This window comes from Ursus americanus, chromosome 17 (assembly GCF_024610735.1).
Source record: "Ursus americanus isolate L20-20 chromosome 17, mUrsAme1.1.p, whole genome shotgun sequence".
Classification (NCBI taxonomy): domain Eukaryota; kingdom Metazoa; phylum Chordata; class Mammalia; order Carnivora; family Ursidae; genus Ursus; species Ursus americanus.
In genome coordinates, this window is record NC_142143.1 from 19,427,833 (window position 1) to 19,452,054 (window position 24,222).

Consider the following 24,222-nt stretch of genomic DNA (forward strand, 5'->3'; position numbering starts at 1 on the left):
TTAATTTGTGTGTCATGTCAGTACCATACTGTCTTGATGATTACAGCTTTGTGATAGAGCTTGAAATTCGGAATTGTGAGGCCACCAGCTTTGGTTTTCTTTTCAATATTCCTTTGGCATTCTGGGTCTTTTTTGGTTCCATACAAATTTTAGGATTATTTGTTTCAGCTCTGTGAAAAAAAGTTGACAGTATTTTGATAGGGATTGCATTGAATGTGTAGATTGCTCTAGGTAGCATAGACTTTTTAACAATATTTGTTCTTCCAATCCATGAGCATGGACCGTTTTTCCATTTCTTTGTATCTTCCTCAATTTCTTTCATGAGTGTTCTATAGCTTTCTGAGTACAGATCCTTTGCCTCTTTGGTTAGGCTTATTCCTAGGTATCTTATGATTTTGGGTATAATTGTAAATGGGATTGACTCCTTAATTTTTTTTCTTCTGTCTCGTTAGTATAGAATATAGTATAATATAGAAATACAACTGATTTCTGTGCTTTGATTTTATATGCTGGGGTTGAGTCACATTTCAGTATAAAGTTAGGTCATTATCAGGAATACCTCAGGAGGGACACTTTTATCAGAATGTTCTGCCTTTGGGCAGGTGAGAGAGAATGGCCCCAAATAAAGACCCATGCGAGGAACTAGAAAGAGGGTTGGAGCTGCACCTCTCCAACATGGACAGGTACAGGACTCACCTAGAGATTCTGTAAAAATGCAGGTTCTGCGTGAGGGGATGTGGAGAGTGAGTGGTGCTGAGAGTTTTCTTTCCTAACAAACTGCCAGGTGATGCCTGTGCTGCTGGTCACAAGACGCCACATTTTGGATGAGGAGGGATTGAAACAGCCAGTCTTAGAAGGCTTGGGTGGAGAAACTGCTCTGAAGAAGCCCCTTGAGCCCCAGGTGGAATGGGGCTGGGGTAGAACAAAGAGAGAAAGCATTCAGGGCAGTTGAGGGTCGAGAAAGACCAGTTTGGCTCACTCGATTTTGCTTAAAGGTATTCTTTCCTGGGGCACCTGGGTGGCTCAGTTGTCAAGCATCTGCCTTCAACTCAGGTCATGATCCCAGAGTCCTGGGATCAAGCCCTATATCGGGCTCCCTGCTCAGCGGGGAGCCTGCTTCTCCTCTGCCTGCTGCTCCCCCTGCTTGTGTACTCTCTCCCATTCTCTCTCTGTGTCAAATAAACAAATAAAATCTAAAAAAAAAAAAAAAAAGCTATTCTTTCCAGGGCAAAGAAGAGTTCGATAGATGCTTAAGATTTTGTATTTTATTTTATATTTCTTTTTTTTTTTTAAGATTTTATTTATTTATTTGACAGAGAGAGAGACAGCCAGCGAGAGAGGGAATACAAGCAAGGGGAGTGGGAGAGGAAGAAGCAGGCTCCCTGCAGAGCAGGGAGCCTGACGCAGGGCTTGATCCCAGGACCCTGGGATCACGCCCTGAGCCAAAGGCAGATGCTTAACGACTGAGCCACCCAGGTGCCACTTATATTTCTGATTTCATATTATATATATTTATTTATTTAAAACTCATTACATAATACTCTCTCCAGTAGAATTGAAATCTACTTGTTGGTCCCTGGTGAAGGTATTGAGTGTTGGTTGTTGATGAGGCTTTTCTAAGATTATACTGTGCTTCCCAGACTGGGACACCTTTAGCTCCCTGACAGTATGCCTGGAACAATATCCATTGGAAGATCTGGGAAGAAAAAAATGTTTTCTATTAAAATAAACTCCTGTATCACTGAGAAGTATACAACATGTGGATGAACTTCAATGGGTAAGCATACCAGGGGTTGTGGTCGGAGCTTCAGGTTACTCTCTCAGGTTCCATAGAAGGTTTTCCTTTCTTCTGCAAAGAGGAATAGAGCAGTGGTGGACAGGGTTAAAAAATCACAACCGAGATAATGTCTGTAAAGCACGTAAGTGGTGTGCTTTTTTTTTTTTTTTAATTGTTGATTTTCTCATTGCCATTTCCTCTTTCTTTAGTTCTTGCCTCATAAGGTTATTTCTGGATTCATTTCTATCTTACTGCTCTTGACTTCCCTTCCCTCTGTACAAATAATAATGTGCTAGTCTGTTCTCATTTTCTCCCTCTTATGTGATGTTGATTCTTGGTCTTGGCCTTCACTGAGCCCGTTTTTGCCATCTCCTAATGGTCTGTCCATCATTCTTGGCTTAACTTCCTCAGAGAGTGGAGTTACTAATGGCAGACTTTGGGTCAGAGTCCATGCTTGCCATTGTGAGGACTTGACAATCATGGAAAAACTTATCTTACCAATGAGCTCCTACTACTGCTAGCTAATGTTTACTGAGCCCTAACTATGAGCTATTAAGTGCGTAAAAGTAACCCTGTGCAGAGATACTCTGCCTCTTCTTGGCAACCTGCACTACCACCCCACCTGCCTCCAGCTCAGGGGTGCCTCCCAGTGCAGGAATGGGAACTGAATTGACAACGACCCCCAGTGGACACTCAGGAGTGGGACTGGGATGACCAATACGATGGCACTTCATCCCATAGCCTGCAGGGGATATATTACTTGGCTCACTAGAGCCTGGAATTTTCCAAATAACCACATGACTCCAAATCAGCTTTGGTTTATTTTGCAACACGGCTCCTTTCCAATTACCCCTTGTCCCAATCATTCAAGACGGATGCCTTACAAAGTCCAAATAATGGTTCCTTTCCTTACCATGGTGCTGCTGGTAACCCCTAGTTCTGTATGTATGTATGTATGTATGTACTTCAATAACTAAAAAACTTTAAGTCAAGATTTTAAAATTGGTATATAATGTCTTTAGAATGGTTTCTTGGACTCTATGGCTAGGATGAAGGTGAGAGTACAGTAATAAAGGAGGGAACCTCTTGCCTGTTGATAGCTGTGTCAGTGCCTATCTACAAAGAACAGAAAGATGCTTTCTAAAGCTATTGCTTGGGAGTGAAAGAAGTTATGGTGGATTGTGCCTTTGAGTGCAGTGTTTTTTCCTTTAATGACGTGAGTCAGCCAGTGCCCCAAGCCACACTGAGTGACCCCTCTGGGAGTGTTCAACTGTCGTGCCGCCTCTCTGGTATTTTGTTCCTAGTAATGTACTCCAGATAGAGGGAAAAAATATTCAGCTAGGCCATAGATTGCTCAGGCCAGTGCATCTGGGGACAGAGAGAGATCATCAGGTGACATTAAGAGGGTGATGACAGACCTTAGCATCAGGAGAACTGCTTGTTCCATTAGGTAGTTTGTTTCTCTCATCCATTCTAAGTTATCAAAGTTTAATTACAAAGGATTTTATAAATATGTACAGGTAGCAACCACCTAAATCTTTGATACAAGGATGGCAATTAGTGGCCTAGCTAAAATAGGAAAGAAAACAAATGTAGAGTTCAATCTAGAATCCATGTAGGAGAATTGGTAAGAAGACTGTCGGAATTGTTATTCCTGATTCTATTCCTACTCCCAGGAAAAAGAGGCCAAACTTGTATTTCTAGAATTCCCTTCTAGGAAACTTCAGTGAGGAAGGAGAAGGAGGGTCAGACATGGAATTTGGTGAGTAAGGAGGGGGAAGAGTTTGGGGGTGGGGTGGGAGAGATGTTGGATGGAGATACAGGGAAGGAAACAGAGGTGGTTAAGGGCTGGCTGACCCCTAACTTTAATAGCTCATATACATAAATATTGTAAGTTATAAATCAAGCTAAAGTTAACAAATTAATAAAGTTAATAAAACAGTAGTACAGTCTTCATGAGCTAAATCCATAATGAGTTGGAAGGCCAGAGTTGAATTTTGGAATAATCAGATTCTTCAGAGATACTTGCCAAAATATTGTAACCCACTGCCAGTCTCCAGTCTCCCTGCTTTTTACATCCCAGCTCCTTCCTGCACCACACCACGAGGGTTCTCAGGCACACACGTGCAGATGCCCCAGCCTCACGCACAAGCTCTAGTCACATCCCCCACACCTCAAGCTCCTGACAAACAGGTGTCTCTAAGCCAACCCTTGGGCCTCAGGGTGCATGAACTGGTGACGAGTTTCTTTCTTCGGGTTTGGAACTCAGGGAAAACACCCATAAAAGCCCTAAAAGTGAGCTGGGGTTCCGTCTATAAGAAGAGGTGTGGGAAGGGTTCCAAGTAGGCACATCCCCTTGGCTGCATGGCCCTCCTGCCCTGTGGTGGGAGATACAGGTGGAGGAGGGCCAGAGTGAGGCTCTTGAAACTAGAGGGGTCCCTCTTGCCCAGCTCCAAGGCCAGTATTAAGTGGTAGAACTGTCTAGTGTTCCCACAAAGAACACCTTTAAAAGTAGCAGGTAAATAGACAAGCTATGGCTTTGGAGGTTGAAAGACCCCAGGTCCACACTTGTCCGGGAAGTTTCAGAATCAGTTGTCTTTGAGTGGACCATAGTGGGCGGACACAGACATCTCTGTAGTCCTCAGTGTGGATTGAAAGGGAGAGACCTTCCTTCTCTCCATTTTCTAGGCAGAGAAAATAATCCAGCTGACTCAGGGCCTGAGGTAGGACCTCCAAACAGGACAGAGAGAATTTCTCAATCTCCCTGGCTAGTGGAGGGCTCATATTTTAATTTGATTTAGAAAGATAAAGTCACACGGCATGTCTTGTACTTCATCGTAGTGTGATACATACATGGATAATAACAAAACACAAGCCACATTATCCAACTTCTGAATCGCTATAGTGCTCTCTTACACCTGCTGTCTGCCCTGTTTATGTTTCCCATTGTTTACTAGTCTTCTATGTTATAAACTCCTTGAAGGCATGAAGATGCTTATGCATCGTTGGGTTCTGGCGGAATCCATCACAGTGCTATGCACACATCAGATATTCAATAACTCATTTGTCGAGCTCAGTAGAATGTTTCAGAATTATTAAAAATGAGTGGCCAAGGACATATTACCTTATTCCAATGTTTCTTGGAACTAGTGGGGTTTTTTTCCTATTTCTGTATTAATTTAGGTGAAGCATTCATTAAGCTTTCTTTTAAAGTAAATAAATAAGCGTGATCCTTTAAAACACTTTATAAACGTTTAGTTTCCAAAAAGAATTCTTGGTAAATTCTTCTGATATATAATTTTTCTCAAATAAAGTGGAATTCAAACAAAATTAGGATAAAGTTGTAGGAAAGCTAATAGCAATGACAGCTTCTGACATTTTTTGCTCTTTGCAGTTTCAAAAGAGACCTTTTCTTCCTTTTTGGGACTTTGTGGTGCCAGAGCACCCTTAATAAGAGAAGAGATCATATGTAGAAAAATAACGTTATCTAGTACAAAATATTTTTGAGAGCATAAGTCATGACTGGAGAACCAATATTTTGTAAGGATACGTTACAGTCACTTTTAGGCAATGTTTATAAAAAGCCTAACAAACTTGACCCTGACTTGGCAAAAATCAGTCAATGAGGGTTTGAATTAAGCAACCAGCTCAGTTGCTGGGGTTCTGGGGTCCTGACCCAGCAGCCAAACTGATTGGTTTTGCCAGACAGTCATTCATTGGGTTTGCACACAGAGATATGATCTTCTTGACTTTATAGATACACCAGACTTCTCTTACATAAAATAATGTATAAGTATATTTTCTGATTAAAATGGATATTTACATAGGGATTTCACACATTTCACAATTATTGAGATTTGGGATGGTAGCCAATACTCTTAACAACCAATAAGGCAAGATCACCAACCCAACAGAACAGAAGAGGCCAGAGTCTGGACAAGAACACGAGTTGTCCCTTGCTATTCCCAAAGGTACTACAACTACCTGGATCAGCCACTCCTTCCTTGGTGAAACCCACATCAACCCGGGAGCATGACCACCACAACTTCCTAGCCCTCATCTGGAAAGGAAGCAGAGCAGATATTTTCAAATGCGGTCCCAGGATGCTATGGGCCCATCTGCAGGTCACAATGTATTTAGCTCCTAGGACAAAAGACCAAAAAGAAGAAATGCGGGGAGGCGAGGGAGTGAACAATAGCGGTGAGGTGACCTACTCACACTTCACTCCACTCCCTGAACTGAAATTTCTGTAGAATGTCAGGAAGAGTGAGAGGAAGGCGCCAAGAAGATGACGAGCTCCTACAAATGTGTCTCAGCTTCCAGATTTTGACGGTCTCCATCAGCTGGAAAGGCTGCCATCAGCAAACTCTGGATCTGTAACTGCTCTGCAGTCTGCAGAAGCTCTCTGTCACCATGACTAGCTGTTTTGGCAGAAGTCCTGGTGCATTCGGCCAGGAGGCCGCACCAGAGAACAATGAAGGTCAGGCCCAAGTTGGGTAGCACCCCAGCTCCCAGCCTTTTGTCCTCAGTTCTGTCTGAGCACCCAACCCCAGACACATAAATGAACACCATGTCACCTCATCATAAGCACTTCAGATTTATTGTACCATTTACAGAATACGTTTTCCCTTCCATTGAGAAAACTCATCTGAAAGACTTTATGAAGTCTTACAGAGAATTCAAATGGGAAAAAGGGGACAGATCCACTGGTGTTAAGCAGGAGTGTGTGAACTAAACAGCCCTGCTTTGCTTAGAAAAATCCCTAAGATCAAGAAAAGAGTGGGTTTTCAAGAGCAAGATGGGTTTTCAGGATCTGACTGTGCTGTATTGTATGATATGTTTTTATTTTGGAAAAAAAAGCAAGCATTTACAGCCTACTATTTTAAATTAAAACAACTGCTTTAGCTAATTCTATAGCTTGATTTTTTTGGTAAAGTACAGTGACCAGGCACAGGCAATAATGACCAAAAAGCTGACTTCAAATGAAATTTTGTATGCAATTTTTAATTAAGCAATCCGTGCAAACATTTTTTTCCTTCTTCTTCAACATCAGGAGGAAAGAAAACGACCACACTTAAGTGCCTGGTGGAAAAACAGAAAATGCTTTCTCATTGCAACCAGATTTCAAAGCAGTGGAGTGTAGGTAGGCAGGGCCCAAGCCCTTAGTATTCCTCGGGATTGCTTGATTGCGAGTCTCGCAAATATGAATCAATTATGTTAGGAGGCACACCTTGCAAGAGGAGCCTGCAGAAGGAAAGGCCACCTAGAGAGGACAAAGAGGAAAAGGCAAAGTCAAAACCGTCTACGCAAAAGATTACTCAAATACTACTTCCTGACTAGCTGCCTAGAAATGTGACTAATTATGTTCCAGTTAGTTACAAAGATTCATTCAGTCCCTACTTGGAAACCTTCTGGATTTAGTACATTTAAAATTTAAAGCACTTGGCAACTAGAAGAAAAAGCAAGTTCCCGGCAGACCCATAGCAGTTTTTTGTTCCCTGCTATTATTCAATCTTAGTTGAAATTCCTGACTGGTTGGAAAGTATCTATTGCTTTTGGGGAGGTTTTGGGATTCTTCTACAGATGATTTAAGCCTTCTGACCGAATGGCAGAATAAATGCAAGCCGTGTTATGAATCAGTGGCAAGGGCTGTTTCCTGTTTGTTAATGTTCTTTTATTATTGTTATTATTTATTAATTTATTTTAGAGAGAGAGTGTGGGCGAGCAGGAAGAGGGGCAGAGGGAAAGGGGAGAATTTTAAGCGGACTCTGTGCTGAGCGTGGAGTTGGACGTGGGGCTCAATCTCACAACCCTGAGATCATGACCTGAGCGGAAATCAAGAATCAGACACTTAACCGACTGGGCCAGCCAGGTGCCCCTTTTTAATATTCTTTTAAATTAAGCACAAAGAATTCCTACTCAAGCACATTGGAGAAGAAAAGAGGGACCACTCCTTTAACTTTGGCTATTTATACCCCGTCAAAAGTGCACCAATTGGAAAGATTTTCTTAACAAGAGTAAAAGCCATCCAAAACCTTCTGAAGGTGAGACACCTACTAATATTTCAAACTTACCTTCCAGGTTTCTGAATTATATTTAAAAAAATAAAAATACCCCATGAAAAAAACCATAAAAATTCATGGTCCTTTAAGGAAGTGCTTCACTACTTGCTAATAAATTCACGTCCAGGCAAAAACAGCATGCCATTTGAACATTCTTAAAACTTATTTAATGCAAATTTGGGAAAGTCATTCTCCTTTTTTAAAAAAATTCAAGTCACATATTGGTAGAAACGATGCCACTATGTACATGTCCATTCCTTGATGCAAAGCGCTCAGAATGCCTGGGTATCATCTGTACCTACATTAAATGCTGTAATTCATGCGCTACCGCATTCCACAACTCGCTGCACGTCAACAGGAGATTGCTGTGATGAATAAGCACTAGCTGTTAATTTCAAGATCCTTAAACACAAATTAAAACTACAAAGTTAGAGATTTTAAACAGTCTATTTTCATTGGATTGCATAATGAAAATCATGCCATACTCCACAGGCTTTGTATGGCTTATGACAGTCATAAGCTTCATATGCCAAAACCATATGAAAGCTTACCTTAGATGATAATACACATTCAAAAATCCTTACTGCGCTACGACTAAGGGAAAGAGAGAGAAAGAGAGAGACGTTGTAAGCATTAATAAAGTGCTAAAACCGAAGTTGAGTACTTGTTGGATGAAATTATAGTCACGATTATGATGAGGTGATTTCATTAATCCTTAGTCATGTGAAAGATGGAGGAGAATAGAAGCGCATGGAATGAAGGACAGGGATCCAGTCACTTCAAAAGGATCATTAATATGTAAAACGTTTATTAATATGCACAACCACTTTGCCCGAACAGGTGGCAAAGCCAATCTGATTGTACAGGGAATACTTATGGTAAGAGCTTCCAAACCATTAGCTTAAAAAAAAAAACAAAAAAACCTACAACATATATATATTGTGTTTTTCAACAAAAGAAAAACAGAGACAATAGACAAAGCATTAGTGTACATATATATATGTTGAAATTCTAAAAGGCAAAATTATCAAGTAGATATAATATTAGATTAGCATATTCGATAATATCGTATTCTGAACTGATTATATATAACTGATCTAAATCAACACAAGGCTTAAACAAAGACTAGAAAGTGACCCTATGTATTACCTATAAAACTTTAAAGAAAGAGCCTTCATTCTGTCATCTTTCGCAAGCTGACCTTCTCTCTGGGAATTGTAAACTCAGGCATAAATTGACATCATTAGAGTTTACGTCAGGTTGCTTACCCAGACCCAAAGAACTTCTTAATTCATTCTTCCAAGTGGGGGTGCATTATACATATAGAATAGGACTCATTTATTGCTTCATAGAGTTAGTAATGGGGCCTGAAATTTTCTTTCAAGTTCATAAATGAAATAATTTTGGTCCTATGAAAATATCCCAAGTGCCCCACAGATAGATGGGTCACAGATATTCTACTGGTAAGTTTTTCATTGGAAATCTTAAATATGAAAGTTTCCAAATATTGGATCCAAATATTTCCAAATATTCTATTTGTGTCCTCTCTCCATCAAAAATGTCCAGAACACTTTTTCTACAGCTTAGCAATTTAAAAACATTCAGTCTTCTGAATTTTAACACGAATCTAAGGAAACTATGGTGGAAACTATCTTAAAGGAAGATCATATTTCTCTATATTGAAAAAATGAAAATATTAAAGAAATGCCACTGAGTCCCAAGTTTTAATCATCTGATGTCCACCATGAGGTCATCTTCAAATGTAGCTCTCTGGCTTTATTTATGGGGATGTGTGGTATGGTACTTAGTTTTCTGACGAAACATAGTGCCTACATTAATTAATATCCTTGAATAATTTGGCCTTCCTGTTCATGGCATAAACACCGTATGCCATGAGCTGCTAAGAAATACAATGAAAAGCAAATGAGAAAGTCAAGCTTTACATGCAAAGTGCGATTTCATGTAAGAGGAATGGAACAGAAAGTAGAAATATCCAGTGGGATATGAACTTTTAAAACCTGTTGCTGCCCCTCCAGGAAGACTGGTTGTCCAGGGGTATTTACTCCTTGATATATCACTGTAGAATTAGAATATTTGTACCAGTATTTATTTATTCTCGGTTGACATTCTTACCTTTTTTTTTTTTTCACAGCTTAACTTGATTCAAGTCACCTATTATCAGATAACAATCTGATGATAAACAATCTTGGCTTTACTCTTAGGACCAAAAGTTTTCACCAATACAGCACAGTTGATACCTTATTATGAACTTACATACTAGAGTACATTACTTGTATTATTAAATGCAATCACTACCCAACTTACTATACAATTACTATAAAGGATATATCATCCATATGTACAATATTATTTGCTTCTATGGAGGACCCCAAATGTTTAACCATTTGTGAAATAATCATTTTATATCGTTAGCAACATCTGTTTATTTTCAAAGCATGCCGGCGTGGTAGTGGGCTGTTGTTGTTGTTCTTTATTGGATATTGAGACATAAGTACCAACAATACCTTGAAAATAATAAGGCTAGGGGTTGAGAAACCAGATATATTTGCAACTGTTAACTTAGCCTGCATTTAGAGCTAGTAAACAGTTAAAATAATGTTTAAACTTGTAAACACTATCTCAATAGTCACATTTGACATATTCTAAGAATATTATTGTTTTATATTTGAGAGAAAAAACAAAAAAATTTCCTCTTGTTCAGTTATGAATCTACAATACTGTATTACTTGAGGATGGATAGAAATCATAGAGAAAGAATACTTTTTTTTAAGTTATAAAAATTTTTTTTCAAGAAGTATCTTTAATGTACTTATACTAGACTTAGGACTAAAACCTCTTTTTATATTAATAGCTTAAGTATTTACTATGTTTTTTTCTAAATAGATATTTACAAAGTTATCTTTCTGATTTTTGGATCATTATTTCTTCATTACAGAGAGGTAGAAAAAAATAAAGATTTTGGTTATCACAGAAAGGCAATATAATATAACAAGAAAAAGAGAAAAGACATTTGGATCATGTCACCCATTATCTCATAACAGTGACTCTGACATTTGTAGGAGTTCTCATGGTATCCCAAAGTAGGTTTTGATTGTCAAAAAAAGCTTCAGTATAAAAATTATACTCAGTTACTATAAAAACTGATTAAGATGACAGGTTATTCAGAGACTTTTCTACCACATAAATCCTTACATGTTTTCTTGGTTTACATTAGTTGCAACACTTCTAAAAACTAAAAACTAGTATAAATGAAATGCATATCTATAAATGAAAATTCTCTAATGAGATTTTAAAAGCAACTGATTATAATATGGATATGCTATATTCTACATGTGCAATAGTAAACACTAAATCAGCAAAGTTACGCATATATATATAAGTTTCACAAAACAGTAAACTAATTAAAAATAGTATAAACTCCTTAATTGCAGTTTCATTAGATGAGCTTTTGCACTAGGCTTTTTTTCCCTAATAAATGGATTATATCACCAAAGTCATATCCCTCTGACTTTATTCATTCCCACTGTGCTGTACACATACTAGCATTCCACTGAAATTAACATTCCTTTAGTTAACAAGAATTGCAAGAGATGAAAATCACTCTACTAAAATAAATCAGAGTGAGTGCAGAATGTAATAATGTCTTCTCTCCCAGAATTCTCTCCCCCCTTCCCCTGCCACCCCCAGATATTTTAGCAAACTGTTTGGATTTTGCGGTAAGGGCAATAATTAAATGATTTTCTTTCATTTTAGTCTATACACGAGATCTTCGATGTCATACCTTTCACCTCCAGTTTGCATTCGATCTCCACTGTCCCAAGGTCATTAACTGCTTTGCAGCAGTAAGTGCCTCCGTCGTAGGGGCTGGGCTTGCGAATCTCCAGAGTACAGACCCCTTGGTTGCTGAACATTCTGTACCTTGGGTCATCCACAATAGCAACTTTGTTTTTCATCCAGGTTATTTTGGGCTAAGATTGAAGTAAATGGGTCAGAACATATCAGTACCTAGCGTAGTAACAGACCATTAAAACCAGTGACCAGATTTTAAAATGTGGCTTAGAAAGAAAGTACATCTAAGAAGAATCCACATCTGCTTGAGCACTGTTTCTCTCAAGTCAAATTCTGCTTAGTGCTTGGCAAGAAGACGAATGAGCATTCTGAAGAAGCAAGCCAGACTTGTTCAGAGGACAGCTCTGGGGCTCTCTTCCCAAACAGATTCAGACGCGTTCCAATTTGATCTACAGGTCCCTGAGGTCAGCTCATCCTGGAGAGTGTATACCGCGGGCATTTTCCAGAGAATCCCCATTAGGTGTCATAACCATCTGCTTTTCTTCACTTCCTTTTCCTTACGTTCTTTTCTAAATCTTTATGTGCTGCTTATGCCTCCCCACCATCTCATCTCTCCTCAAACACCTCTATTCGTCATCCGGTGGAATAGGTCCACTTCAGATAACGCAAGATCAGTAATGACCAGTCACCCTGGAAGACGACTTTATTCTCCTTGGCCCCTGAATTATACTTGATACCCTTGACCCTCCCCTCCTTTCCCATATTGTCTTCTCCTCCCTTTGGTAAATGCGTACTCTCCACATTCTCTCTTCCACCTCTTAAATCCTTTAGCCTTGCTCAGACCCTGGAGACTTGCGACTCTGTCTCCTTCATACCATCACCTTCCTCCTTCCTCCTTCCTCCTTCCTCCTTTCAAATGGGACCATTCACTGAGGCTTCCGCTTTGGACTCTGGCTTTTCACTCACTACTGTCTTTCCTTGATGATATTCCTTTTTAGAGCTTTGGCTCCAAGAGGTGGGATGTAGCACTCCCATGCCTGGGGCTTCCAAATCAAGAGTCACAGCTCTGGCCTTTCTCCTCAGCTCTGGTGAACCACTTCTCTCCCTCCTGGTCATTCCCATTTGGATATATCGAAGTCACTTCCAACTAAACAGGAATTCAGGATCTTCCTCTCATCCTCAGTCTACCTTCTCCCTTGACTCCTCTGTTCCTGCTCATGGTACAATGCAGGAAAAATACCACTTCGCAATTTTTCCAGATTCTAGAGCACTTTTCCCACAGTGCTATCCAGCAACAGATATCTCTATGGGCAACATTCATTAATTCATTATTCTTTTCAAATGCCAACAAGAAATCTTAAGACCTTTCTGAATCTCTTCAATCAGATGTGATTTCTTCCTTCCTAGTACTCTGTACCCTTACCCCAGCACATTTTAAATCCTGCCTTGCATTACAATATCATCATTATTTGCTTTGATCTGTTTCAGAAAATTTGATGAATTAATATTGCCACCTAATTTTTCAGGTGAAATAATATTCCATCTCTTTACCTCTCAGCTCTTTTAAGAACAGGTGTTTTGTTTTTTCCTTAGTAGGTATCCTTTAGTTAGTAAAGAAATATAAGCATGTTTTATTACTATATTTAAATGGTAGACCTCATTATCCACCAACACCATAACGCTGCCCCCTTCTTCCTATCCCAGAGAAAGACACAATAGCCTTGGAAGATCAGTTTATATTATTACCCACAATAATAATGTGTCTAATATAAAAAAGGGAATTTGGGACTAATTCTTAAATTTAACTAATGTGATAAAAAAAAAATGGTACCTTAGGATTTCCTCTCACACTGCAGTTCAGGGTGGCATTGTAACCAGCCACAGCGTAGGTGTTAACCAGAGGCTGAGTGAACATGGGTGCCTCTGTGAAATCGAAATCTTCATACACTGGGTTTTTGTAGATTTTACCTTAGAAACAAGCATTAGAAATACACAAATTGGCCTGAGAATATATTATTCTTGGCATATTTTACTCATGATTAAAATTCCCCTGAGCTTAGAAAAACATGTAAAAATATGGGTGAACACACGACATTCATTCTGAAGGGTGCAAAGGGACAGCCAATCCCATCTGGGACAGAAAGCCAGCGTGGTCCTCTGACAATGAAAGAAATATTGAGAAGAATTTGGTGTCTGAGTATTTTGAGCAACAGTGTGCTTTAATGTGAAAGCAATGAGAAAGGGCTTTAAGGAGAGTGGCTTATTTGAAATGAAATCCCTAAGCCTCTGACTTGAGCCATTGCTAGACCCACAGCCCAGAAACTGGAATGAATTAAAGCTTACATTTTTTAAAAATGTATAAATATAAAAAATTCTTTACTGGTAAAGTGAACACTTTACTTGAACATTTTTACCACAATTTAAAAATGTGTGTTTATCAGTTTCTGAATTCCCATTCGTCACATGTCCTCTTCCAGGCCTCTCTACCTAGTCATGGAAAACTGAGGTTTCCAGATGTCCAGTTGTGGACATTATAATTGTGGATTTATATATATTTATATATTCATGTGGATTTATATATTTATAATTGTGGATTTATAATAAGAAGTAGATATTTGGTCTTCTGGCCACATTTCTGGCACAGAGCTCCTAAAATCTTTGAAATTTCCTAAGTGAGGGGAGTTGTAAAGGGGTCTTTTTTACATTAATGAGGTAACCTTTGGACCCAAGGATGGGGATCGGTTGCCAGGGAAACCAACCCTGTGATTAATGGGTTCAAACTTTCAGCCCCATCCCCAGACCTCCAGGGAGGGGAGAGGGGCTGGAGCTTGAGTTCAATCACAAAGGCCGGTGATTTAATTAACCATGCCTACGTAGCGAAGCCTCTAGTAAAATAAATAAATAAATAAATAAATAAATAAATAAATAAATAAATAAATAACCCCTCCCACCCCACATACTGGAATTGAGTCCAGAACCCTCTTTATGTCGGTCCACTGTTAACTCACCATCCTTGGCAATCACAGCGCTCTCCTTAGTCATTGTTGCGTCCTCACTGAGGCCACACATGTTCTCAGCAAAGACCCGGAAATAATACTCATTTCCTATGACCAGTTCAGAAATGGTGGCACTGGTTCGGTGATAATGCTCAATGACAGTGAACCATTCCTACAAGAAAAAAATTTTTTTGAGACAAATCATTTAAAAATAGGCAAATATTCCCACTGTTGATTAGAATAAAGAACAGGGAATGTTTCACTAGCTAAAAGAAAAATAGTGCTGATTTTTATATTGAGAGTAATAGCAATGTACATTTAATTTGTTTGATACTTTACAATAGACTTATACTTGACTATGTATAATTTAATTTTCATTTACACATTAGATTCATATACCCTAGATGTGAACTCCTACCTTTATATTTTCTTCATAAGTATATAGTGTCTGACACCTAGCTTTTGTATAACAAAGTATCATCATAGAATTTTAATTTAAACTTATTTATTCTGAGGAAGAGATGATATTAAATCACTAGAGAAAAATTAATATCACCCAAAAATTTGCCTAATATTTATTATTTACCCTCTCACCACTCTAGGCTGGTCATATTCTATCACCTTAACCTGGCTAGGTTTTTTTCACAGAACTTGCTACTTTAAATTACATTATCTATTTACTATTTCACTTGTTCACTCTCTACCTCCTTCACTGAAATGGGTACGCCATTATGGTAAAGACAGATTTTTCTTCTCAGCCCTGTTTCTCCAGTGCCTATTATGATACCTGGTACATAACAGATACTAAGCAAAAAATAAGTGTTTATTGGCTACTTGAATGAACGAAAGAATGAATAGCTAAAACAAGTAATTTTCTTTTCAATTTTTTCCCCACCATACTGAGAAACACAGTGGTCTCAGAGTTTATTTTGCAACCAGTAAAGAGCCACACTGCATCATGCATGTTTACTACCACTAATTGAGAAAATACATTTTCTGACAAAAAGTTCATAAAGGAAAAGGATTTTTCTAGGAATTTTTAGGGGCCATCGTTATCTCTGGATTTTTGGATATTTTTAAGACACCAGACAATTGTAGTTATGTCCTCCTTTATTCCCAAAGCACTTTATTACAACAGTTAGTGTATTGTTTTATCATTTGGTATTATGATGTCTTTCTTCTTGCCTAGATTGTGACTGCTTTTTTTTTTTTGATCTAGCAGCTAGAACAGTGCTCAACACACAGTAAACGAATGAATAAATTAATGCGTTGGCACACGTGATGAAAACAATGTTTATGAAGTTACAAATGACAACAGGAATTTAAGTGAAGAATAGCACCTGTAGCCACAATGAGACAATGGTGTGGTGATCTCCTGGGACTTACAATGGGCAGAGGGAGCATCTTTGGGTCTATAGGTCTGTCCCTGCTGAAATGCAACAGAAACACAGGAGTGCAGGGGTTAGGGATCAGCCCCTGTCACCAGGTAGAACTCAGTTACATGAAGCATTGAGAAAGTCCTGGTTCACCTGGACTTGACAGGATATCTAAGAAGACAAACATTGGGCAGGTATGCTGGGGGCGGAAAAATGGGGGGGGGTGCCTGAAGGACCCTCTATAAGAACCCCGGTACCGCTGGATTCACTGCCAGTATCTGGGTCAAGGTCCAAACAAGAGCCAGGGTCCAAACAAGAGCCAAACAAAACCCTCTCCCCCTTATAACTTAGGCCATGAAATTACAATCTGATGCTATTTCATAAGCAGAGTTCTTACTGAGATCTACTGGCGTAAATGCCTAAGGACTTCCTATCAATATCATTAAGTATGATGTTGTACTCTTCCTGTGAGAATGAAAAATGGCTCTATGCCATTGTGTGTCCAAATAGTCATTTATTCATTCATTCACTTATAGGTAGGGCAATAGTATGGTGTAGTGGATGGATTCTGATGCAGGAATACCTCTAACATTTAAAATCTGGTGAGCAAGTCAGTCTGGGTTGCTTCTGGAACACAATTCCTTCTTCAGGACCTTTGCACATGCTATTCCCTTAGAACCTTTCTTTTTCTAACTGGTGTCTTTCTGTCCATGTCACCCAACATTTATTTTATAAGGAGGAAGAGTTACATGGATGTAAATTTGAGTCAGAATCCAGAGTGAGTAAATATTTGGTGAACAAATGAATTTATTAAATTCCATTGAACATTCTGCCAGCGGCTTTATATTGTTTTAGCCTCAGAATAACCAAGCAAAGTAAGGATTCATGTCCCTATTTTATAGATGAGGAAAATGGAGATCAAAGAAGTTAAGTGACTGTCCATGTGCACGTGCTCTTAAGTGGCAATGCTGGGATTCAAGTCCAACTCTCTGTGGCTCCTAAGGCCTTACCCTTTCCATGACGCCACATTGTTACCCACGCCCCCCCCCCCCCCGGCATTCCTCACCACAGAGGACTTCATGCTCCACCTTTATCTCTGATAAAAAGTGATTTTGCTGCCGCTGAACCAGAGAAAGCCAGACCTTACCATGCTCTTCTTGTCAGCCTTCTGGATCGTATACCCTGTGATGGCTGCATTTCCATCATCCTTTGGTGGTATCCATGATAGAGCAACGTTCTCTCCCCAGACATCCTCAATCTTCACCACTTGAGGTGGACCTGGACGGTCTATAAGATGAATTCATGGCATCACTGTGAGATCACTTTCCCTCTCAACCTATGCAGTGGTCCTCTCCTTAACAGTGGTTTTGCTTTCTGTGGGCAACTGAGGTCCAGAAGCAGATGCTCCTCCTTCTGACACTATGTCAATGGTAACCTAATGCTGTGTCATAATGCCTGCATGCGTCATTCAGCTCACTTCATGTCATCATGTAGGCATTTTATCATCTCACGTCATCATCAGAAGAAGGGTGAGTATAGTACAATGAGATCTTTTGTGAGAGAGACCACATTAACTTTTATTACAGTATATGGTTATACTTGATCTGTTTTATTGTTAGTTATTGTTGTTAATCTCTTACTGTGCCTAATTTATAAATTGAACTTTATCATAGGAATGGATATATAAAACAAAATATAGCATATATAGGGTTTGGTACTACCCATGGTTTCAGACATCTGAGAACATGTCTCCATTGATAAAGGGGACTGCTGTAACTCATTACAGGAGGATATTTGAAATGTCCTTCCTTCCCTGCATCTCTACCCATATTTCTCTCACCCTTCTTCAACATCAGAGAAGTGGAATGCACTCCAGCTAAGCTTCTCTGGAAACTCTTGACTTTCATCTTCATGGAAAGAAAAGGATTTTGAAAAGAAAATTGAAATGAAACTTCAAACCTCATTAGCCAGCCCTCCAAGGGCAGGCTACTGGCAATGAAGCACAAGGCTACCCTGCCTAATGGGAAATGTAAGCTGACCCTGGACTCCAAATCCTAGAGCCCATCTGGGCCAAGCATCTCTGGCTTTTGGTGAGAGGCACGGAGGCCACAGCCTGTGAGTGGGTTCCTCTGTTGTACCCAAAAGATACCTTTAACGGGCATGAGGAAAACTTGTTCTATCGCTCTGCCAACATAAATTTGGAACTAGTAAAATAGCTAAAATGATAACCATTATTTATTGAGTACTTTGGGTGTGCAAGCAATGGCCCAGGCACTTATAACTACCTGATAAAGTAACTACATGGCAAAGTAGGAAAGAAAATTCTTTCAGAGGGCAGTGCTCTTCCAGACACTCCCATGGGGGCTCGCATTCCAGTGGAACTCGGCCAGGTCCAAGGGCACCGGTTAGCCTCAACGCTCTTCTCAACTTAACAAAAATCAAGAAGGTTTAGCCCGTAGGAAGAGAGTACTTAATTTAAAGGGCATGAACTTTCATCCAATCTGCCACAGGAACTTGCTCCCTTGGTGAGAAAACTCCTAGTTTCCGCAAATTTGCTGAAATATAGTAATTAAAATGACTGGAAAGAAGGCTTCTATAGCTCTGCTTTTAAATGTATTTCTTGACATGGCAAAAATTATAGGAAGTGAGAGGGGTCCATCTGTTAGACACCCTCCCTCTCTTCCCCTAACTCTAGACAGAAGTAAGAACTACCCTTATTTATTGTTTGGGCAGGTGAGTGAGTATCTAGCCCTACAGGACCAACCAATTTAGTGTTTAACTGTTTAGGTACATCTTCCTTACGCTTAAAAAATTTTCATTCCCCATTAAAACTTTATTATTAGCAAATTTTAGGTGTAGTAGGAAACATGTTGAATTATGTCTAGAATCTACTATGGTTTTTATGCAAGAATTCAAAACAGGAAATACTTCATCACCAAGGAGTTGAGAAACAGAATAAGAGAGAAGTGGATTATAAAGGAGTTTGTACTACACGGTTTGTACTAAAAAGTAGATACATTAATTTTCTTAAACATGTATGCCCTGAGTCTCCAATGATTAGTCTTTTCAGTCAGTAAAAAATTATTTTGAAATACTAACAAGTCTTACTAATTAATCTATTTTTTTAATTCTAAAAAGAGAATTTAACAAAAATTCTTACTCTTGCCCTAACAAGGACAATTAGTCCAAATACTGCTTTGACAGAACATTCCAGTTCCTTCTTCCAAACCTACCAATGATCTGGATATCAATGGATGCAGTTTCCATGAATTTTTCCACTTTGACTTGCAGATCGTATTTCCCAGAGTGGCTCCTCTCTGCTTTTCTGATAAATATGATTGTATCTGTCTCAGAGTTGCGGATGTTTATCTGATTCTTATCAATTTCTGCACCATCTTTCTTCCAAGTTAGTTCTGGTCTTGGTTTTCCCTAAAAAGACAGAAAAAGTAGAGGGGGAGGGAAATCAGATGGTCTCAAGACATTCTTTTCAGCATTACAAAAAATGACAGTTGCTTACCCCATTCTAGGCAAAGTGGGAGACAGCCTGGTGGTCAGCCAACTATGGCAGGGACAGTGATACTCACCCTGCCTGTTGACGGCGTTCTTTGTGCAAGGTTCTGCATTAGATACGTGATGTTTACTATTTCCTTTAATCTTCACGTCAAGATAATAAGTATCATCATCCTCATTTTTGGATAAAGGATTGAAATGACTTGCCCAAGGCCTTGCAGCTTAAGTAAGTGCTGGAACCAGGTCTTACAGCTGGGTCTCTCTAATTTCAAAGCCTACGCGACACAGCATAATGGTTAAGAACATGGGCTCTGGGGCCCTGGAATCTGTATTTGGATGCTGACTCCACCTCTTAATAGCTGTGTGACCTTGAGCAAGTTACTTAAACTCTCTGTGCCTCGATTTCCCAATCTGTAAAATGAGAACAATGACGGCACCTATCTCACAGGATGGGTATAAAGACTGAAGTGACAGAAGCTGGACACACAGAGCCCCCAAATGTGGGAACTGGGATTAGTGCTAGCAGTAGACAAGGTGGGAAAGCTGGAGGGCAGATTCCGCAGCCCCAGTCCACCCTGAGTGCCGTGCCAGCTCCTGGTTTTAGTTGAGGCTGTGGGGAGAGAGAAGTGGGAGGAGCCTTGCCAAGCATCTCTTTCCTCTTCCACTGTGTTTATACTCTCATCCTCCTTGGCTTTCCTTCTGCTTTCATGCCCTGTATGGAGAAGGTAACTGCCTCTTCTAAGTGGCAGGCCCCAATTGCAATGAGGGTGGCTTGAGGTGGCTGTCCTGTAGCTTGCTTGTCATGGGAGCCTGGGTGTGAATGAGCTCTGTGTGTATGTTCAAATGTGTGAAGAGACTTAAATTCTAATTCTAGAGCCATGCTGTCTGAGGTAAGAGCCACAAGCTACACATAGCTATTTAAACCAAAACTAATTTAAATTAAGGAAAATTAAAAACTAATCTTCCCAGTTGCACTGGTTCCAAGTATCACATTTCAAGGGCTCAATGGTCATATTTGGCTGGTGGCTACCATATTGGACACTGATGCCGTAAAACATTTCCATCATTGCAGAAGATTCTACTTAACATTGCTGTCTAGAGTCATAAAAAGAGTCCAACAAGTAATGGAGTGGTGGTGCAGTGTGTGTGTGTGTGTGTGTGTGTGTGTGTGTGTGTGTGTGTGTATGAGACCAAAATTGATTATTGTAGGTGAAGCCTGGTTGATCTTGTAAACAACAGATTCTTTTGCTGGAGCAATGGTTTAACAATGTTTGCATCTTTCAGCTAGTCGCATGAGGATTTCAACATCCAGTTATCCCTCTTCCTCTGGCTTGGGGTGATTGTGGAAAGTAAGTACATGTTGTTTTCCTGAATGTTACACCAAGAGCTTCACTTAAAATGAAGACTAGTTTTATTACAGATGTGCAGGGCCAGAATCTTGAAGCATTTCTTGTTTTGGCATCTCCTTGGTGTTTCCTCTCTGCCCAACCATAGTCCCTGAGCTTCAGACCAGTCCAACCTAGGTGTCCTTCATCTCACGCAGAAGGAAAATCTATCAGTTTAACAGATTTCTCAACAAGCACGAGATTGTTGACTCACTCCCCAGATCTCTTGCATTATTTATCTACTTTCCCTCTGCGGAAATCCTGAATCATGAGGAGTTTAAGTACTAGAGTACCTGTTTCTACTTCTTAAACACCCCAACACTGGAAAGAGAAACTAAGTGACCCTGAATTATTACCTGGAAAGGTATAACCAGATTCACAGCTTCTCCAACTCTGCGGACATAAGTTTGCTTCAAGTGCCTTGGGATGCGAATCTTGGGAGGCTCTGAGTGAAAGGAGAAGAGCATAATTTTGTGATCAGCAGAGTACGCTGAAAATAGCCTCCCATCAGCATACTGGCATGATACTGGGATATCCTGGTGCTGACGTCTCTACAGTAAAATCCTAGATGTGCCATTACCAGATGTACTGTAACTTTGGTTCCAAACATTTTCTTCAAGCAGAGATGTTTGCACAGTTTGACTCAACAGAATTTATCCTTGACCTCCTTGATTGTATGGCAACTTCCTATTTTTATAGTCATTATAAGTCTAAAGCAACTTTATAGAAAAACACCAAATTTTCTCTTAGGACCTTCCATATATTTTTCATAGTTTCTAGCAGCAAGTGTATTCTCCAGTGAACATTCCACAAAAGATCTATAGGCACCACGTTGGCTGGTAGGACTGCCCATTTTTCTTCACCAGAAAAAAACAAAACAAAAAAGGTTTAGCACATAGCACTTGTTATTTAGGTAATTCTGTTGGAATTGGATAGTAGCTTTCTCCTTGTGTGGCTCTGAGGTACATAATCGGTGGCTCTAGCCCGCTATGTATTGACGTTCATTAATAAACACCATAAAGATACTAGAATGTGCCGTTACAGAACAATCAGAAGCAGAGTGTCAAAGGCTCGTAGGCTCACGGGGATGAAGCAGTTCTCATCGCTTGAGTGCTTAGGATGTGACAGACGCTGGACTCAATACATTTCATGAGAGGACTCATTTACACCTTAAGGCCATCTTATAGTATAGGTACTGTGTTACTTCATGATAAAGAAACAGGAGCATAGGAGGTTAAGTAACCTGCCCTTGGTGGCACAGCCTGCATCAGAAGCTGGAGTTGGCCTTGAGTGCCGATGCTCAGAAACACGGACTTCAGAGTCAGAGATCTGGGTTTGAGTCCTAGATCTAACATATAGGAATTCTGGTTTCCGACTCTCCTTCCATCAAATCCACATGATGAAAGCATCTAATTTGTATGACTGTTGTGAGGATTAAATAAGATCACCCATGTAAAGCATTTAGCATCGTGGTGGAGAATAACGAGCGCTCCACAAACTTGAGGAGAGGATGACGATGACGATGACGATGATGATGATTACTGAATATTGGGGCTGGAAGAGAACTTGGAGATCCCCTAGCTCCCTAACTTTACGTCTGAGGAAAAAGAAACTCAGCCAGATTCTGAAGTAAACGCAACCATCATCATAACAAAAGCTAACACATATAGAGAGCTTATTCTGTGGCAAGCACTCTGTCGAGCAGCAACAGGGATCAATGTATTCAATCCTCACAGCGTCTTGATGGTCAGATGCTATTATTATCTCTGTTTTGCAGATGAAGAAATTAAGGCTCAGGAAGATTAAGTCTCTTGCCTGAGGTCACATGGCTAATACATTATGGAAACAGGATTCAACTTATAAAGACGGTCTCCAGAATCTACTTAGAAAATGTGCAAGCTTCATGCTTTCTTTCATCCATCCATCCAACCACCCATCCATCCTGTAACTCACTTCTAAAAGGTCTCAGGCAGCCACAACATGAGTCTGTGGCAGAACGTGGTCTAAACCCAGATATCCAGGCCCCCAGTCCAGTGTTCTTTCTCCTGGAGCAGCAACTCTCAAACATTTTGGTCTCAGTATTCTATCACGCTCTTAAAAATTATCAAGGACCCCTCCCAAAAAAGCAATTTCTCAGCTTTTGTTTATGTGGGCTGTATCGATCAATATTTATCATATTAGAAATTTAAAAAGGATGTTTGAAATATTTATTCATTTAAAAATAAAAACATAAATAACATTTTAATGGCATTAGTTTATATTTTAGCAAATCTATTTAATGTCTGACTTAACAGAGGATATCTGTAGTCTCCTATTCCTGCCTTCGGTCTGTTATAATATGTTGTACTGGTTGAAGTCATTTCTTTTTTTTTTTTTTTTTTTAAAGATTTTATTTATTTATTTGACAGAGATAGAGACAGCCAGCGAGAGAGGGAACACAAGCAGGAGGAGTGGGAGAGGAAGAAGCAGGCTCATAGCGGAGGAGCCTGATGTGGGGCTCGATCCCATAACGCGGGGATCACGCCCTGAGCCGAAGGCAGACGCTTAACCTCTGTGCCACCCAGGCGCCCCTGAAGTCATTTCAATTAAGAAAATCTGGCTTCACACAGACAAGAGAAATATCTTAATAAACTTTTTAGACAATTTGGATATTCCTTTTTGATTCTACAGTAAAACATGATAAATTGTCATTTCTTTTCTTTTTTAAAGATTTTATTTATTTGTCAGTGAGAGAGGAGAGAGAGAGAGTACAAGCAGGGGAGCTACAGGCAGAGGGAGAAGCAGGCTCCCTGCTGAGCAAGGAGACTGATGCGGGACTTGATCCCAGGACCCTGAGATCAGGACCTGAGCCAAAAGCAGACGCTTAACCAACTAAGCCACCCAGGCATCCCAGTAAATTGTAATTCCTTAAAGGTGAGCTGCAATGTGGAATCTGAAGCCATTTCAATTAACTCTTCACACTCTGTTACATTAAAATCCATTGGTCTAGCTTACATTTTTAATATACATTTTACCCATGCATATTTTTTAACATGTATTTGTCTTTTGGAAAATATTGCTTCACCAAATTATGTAGATCTTCCAAATGGTGACACATTCCATTATTTAACGTCAAAAAATTACATCCATTAATATCACTGCCTATTTAATGAAGACAGTTTTAAGTGTTGAGAGCTGTTAAGTTCATGGGAGTAGATATAAGTTTTCCAAAATTCTAATTTTTGCGTGAAAGTTCATTTTTTTCATTGAAACACTGACAACACATACTATATGTTGTTTTCTTTGAAGCGACAGGCTCATTGCTTT

General features: G+C 39.6%; 1 protein-coding gene across 14 annotated transcripts in view; it reads right to left on the reverse strand.

Moving 5' to 3' along the window:
• Positions 1–6,760: 6,760 nt before the first annotated feature.
• MYBPC1 (myosin binding protein C1) overlaps positions 6,761–24,222 on the reverse strand; it is an 83,376-nt gene continuing 65,914 nt past the window's right edge. For 7 of the 14 annotated variants that reach the window (XM_045779663.2, XM_045779660.2, XM_045779657.2 and 4 more), the window contains 7 exons: positions 21,273–21,361; positions 19,255–19,450; positions 17,169–17,308; positions 14,658–14,817; positions 13,481–13,617; positions 11,642–11,828; positions 6,761–7,040 (listed from right to left, as the gene is read on the reverse strand). In XM_045779663.2, the coding sequence (XP_045635619.1) occupies positions 6,940–7,040; positions 11,642–11,828; positions 13,481–13,617; positions 14,658–14,817; positions 17,169–17,308; positions 19,255–19,450; positions 21,273–21,361 (1,010 nt within the window). In that variant the 3' untranslated portion in view covers positions 6,761–6,939. Of the gene's footprint in view, positions 7,041–8,390; positions 8,434–8,740; positions 9,917–11,641; positions 11,829–13,480; positions 13,618–14,657; positions 14,818–17,168; positions 17,309–19,254; positions 19,451–21,272; positions 21,362–24,222 lie in introns of those variants that run through there. The other 7 variants (XM_045779664.2, XM_045779661.2, XM_087868823.1 and 4 more) reach the window with 4 other exon arrangements.